This window comes from Camelina sativa, chromosome 15 (genome assembly GCF_000633955.1).
Source record: "Camelina sativa cultivar DH55 chromosome 15, Cs, whole genome shotgun sequence".
Classification (NCBI taxonomy): Eukaryota; Viridiplantae; Streptophyta; class Magnoliopsida; order Brassicales; family Brassicaceae; genus Camelina; species Camelina sativa.
The window spans coordinates 13,665,052-13,666,784 of record NC_025699.1 but is presented as its reverse complement, the minus strand read 5'-3'; the positions used below and the strand labels follow the sequence as shown (position 1 = coordinate 13,666,784).

General features: G+C 39.5%; 1 protein-coding gene across 1 annotated transcript; it reads left to right on the top strand.

The window, feature by feature from the left end:
* Nucleotides 584-1,465, top strand: LOC104746714 (uncharacterized N-acetyltransferase p20-like). Its single transcript, XM_010468241.1, has 2 exons — nt 584-675; nt 1,051-1,465. The coding sequence occupies exons 1-2, from the start codon at nt 584-586 to the stop codon at nt 1,463-1,465; spliced, it is 507 nt and encodes a 168-aa protein (XP_010466543.1).

Below are 1,733 nucleotides of genomic sequence, written 5' to 3'. Positions count from 1 at the left end.
AAAAAAAAAAAAAAAAAAAAAAAAAAAAGAAGAAAGATCAAAACAACGTGGAATAATGCATTAGTTTTGTTTCCACACCAAAAGCTACGAAAAATGACAGTGGGAAAACTTATTTTCTTGAAATGGTTGGGTCACTAGAGTAGTATAGAAATATAGAATTATAGATATAGAGTCTTCGCAGCTCAAGCTAACTTGAATCTAGCAAGAAACTTCCTCACCATAGTTAGAAGAGATGAAGAGAACTTAACTAAGAACAGTTATTCTTCTTGAGACATCATCTGAAGATCTTCACCTGACCCAATCATCAAGCTTCAAAGCAGATGATTTGTCCCCAACTTAATTAAATACGCAGTCACACTAACAACTGTTAAAAAGATTTGTAAATTGGTCATATTAGCAAGTCTCTAAGATGTAAAACCGATAAGAATAGGCCTAAATAATTAATGGGTCTTTTCAAGCTTAATATAATCATCTCTCCTGAATATTCACATCTGTTGCATTTTTATATATCGTATTTAGTATCAGATTAAACTACAAGATTTATGTAAAAAAAAAAAAAAGATAGTAAAGATTTTACATAAACATGGAATCACCAAAAATCTTTCTCCGGCCGTTCAAAGTATCAGACGCCAAAGACGTCTTTAAATGGGCTGGTGACGAGTACGTCACACGTTAACGCCCGACCGCCACTTTTCTGTGGGTCCATATCCACTCCTAGTTCATGGGCACACTTTTCTTAATGGGCTTTACGTTTTTTATTAGGTTCGTGAACCCATCTATATCCGACGGCCGGTTTGTTACGTCAGGAGGCTTTAAAGACTTGTTACCATCCCTACAAATCACCACATGATCTTTTTTGTATTTTGTCCTCACTCTCACAGTTCCGACAGTTACTTCCCGGAAGTTCACCCATCGTGAGACTACTCCAGCTCAAGCACGCTTAACTTTGGAGTTCTCTCAGGACCCTTGACAGAAAAGATAAATGCATTTTGGTGACATAGGTGGCCAAATCAATTCTTTAAACCTCTCGGCAAGTCTCTGAAACCGGGGTGTCACAGATTCAGTTAAGACCTTAGAGGAAGCCGAACAACACATCTTGAACAAGGCCATACCACACCCGTGGCACCGTTCCATATCTCTCCTCCATGAAGGCCGTTCGATCGGTTACGTCTCTGTCAAGCCAGATTCTGGTGATGGTTGGTGCCGGGCTGATCTCGGGTACGCTGTCGCTAAAGAGTTTTGGGGGCGGGCATTAGCCACGGCGGCTGTGATGAGGGCGGTGGGACAATATTTCAAGGATTTTCCGGTGGTGGTGAGGATTCAAGCGGTAGTGGAGGTTGAGAACAAATCGCCTCAGAGGGTTTTGGAGAAAGTTGGGTTTCGTAAAGAGGGTTTGCTTGAGAAGTATGGTTTTAGCAACGGCATGATTAAAGACATGTTTCTCTATAGTTTCGTTAAAGAATGATCATTGGTTTATGTGATAACTGATAATTAACTGTATAATCCGGTTTTTACCGAGATGATTGATACACAATTAGGTCAAACATTTGGTTTACAGAGACAAAAATGTTTACGGCAACAAATGATGTATGGGTGGCATGCCTTTTGTCTCCATGTTCTTTATCATGTACAAGTCGTGTTGGGTGTCTATGGTGACCCTTTAGAGCATGGCCATTGCACATCCCATGGGGATGTCTTTTATTTGTTTAATAATATAACAAAAAAAAAGAAAA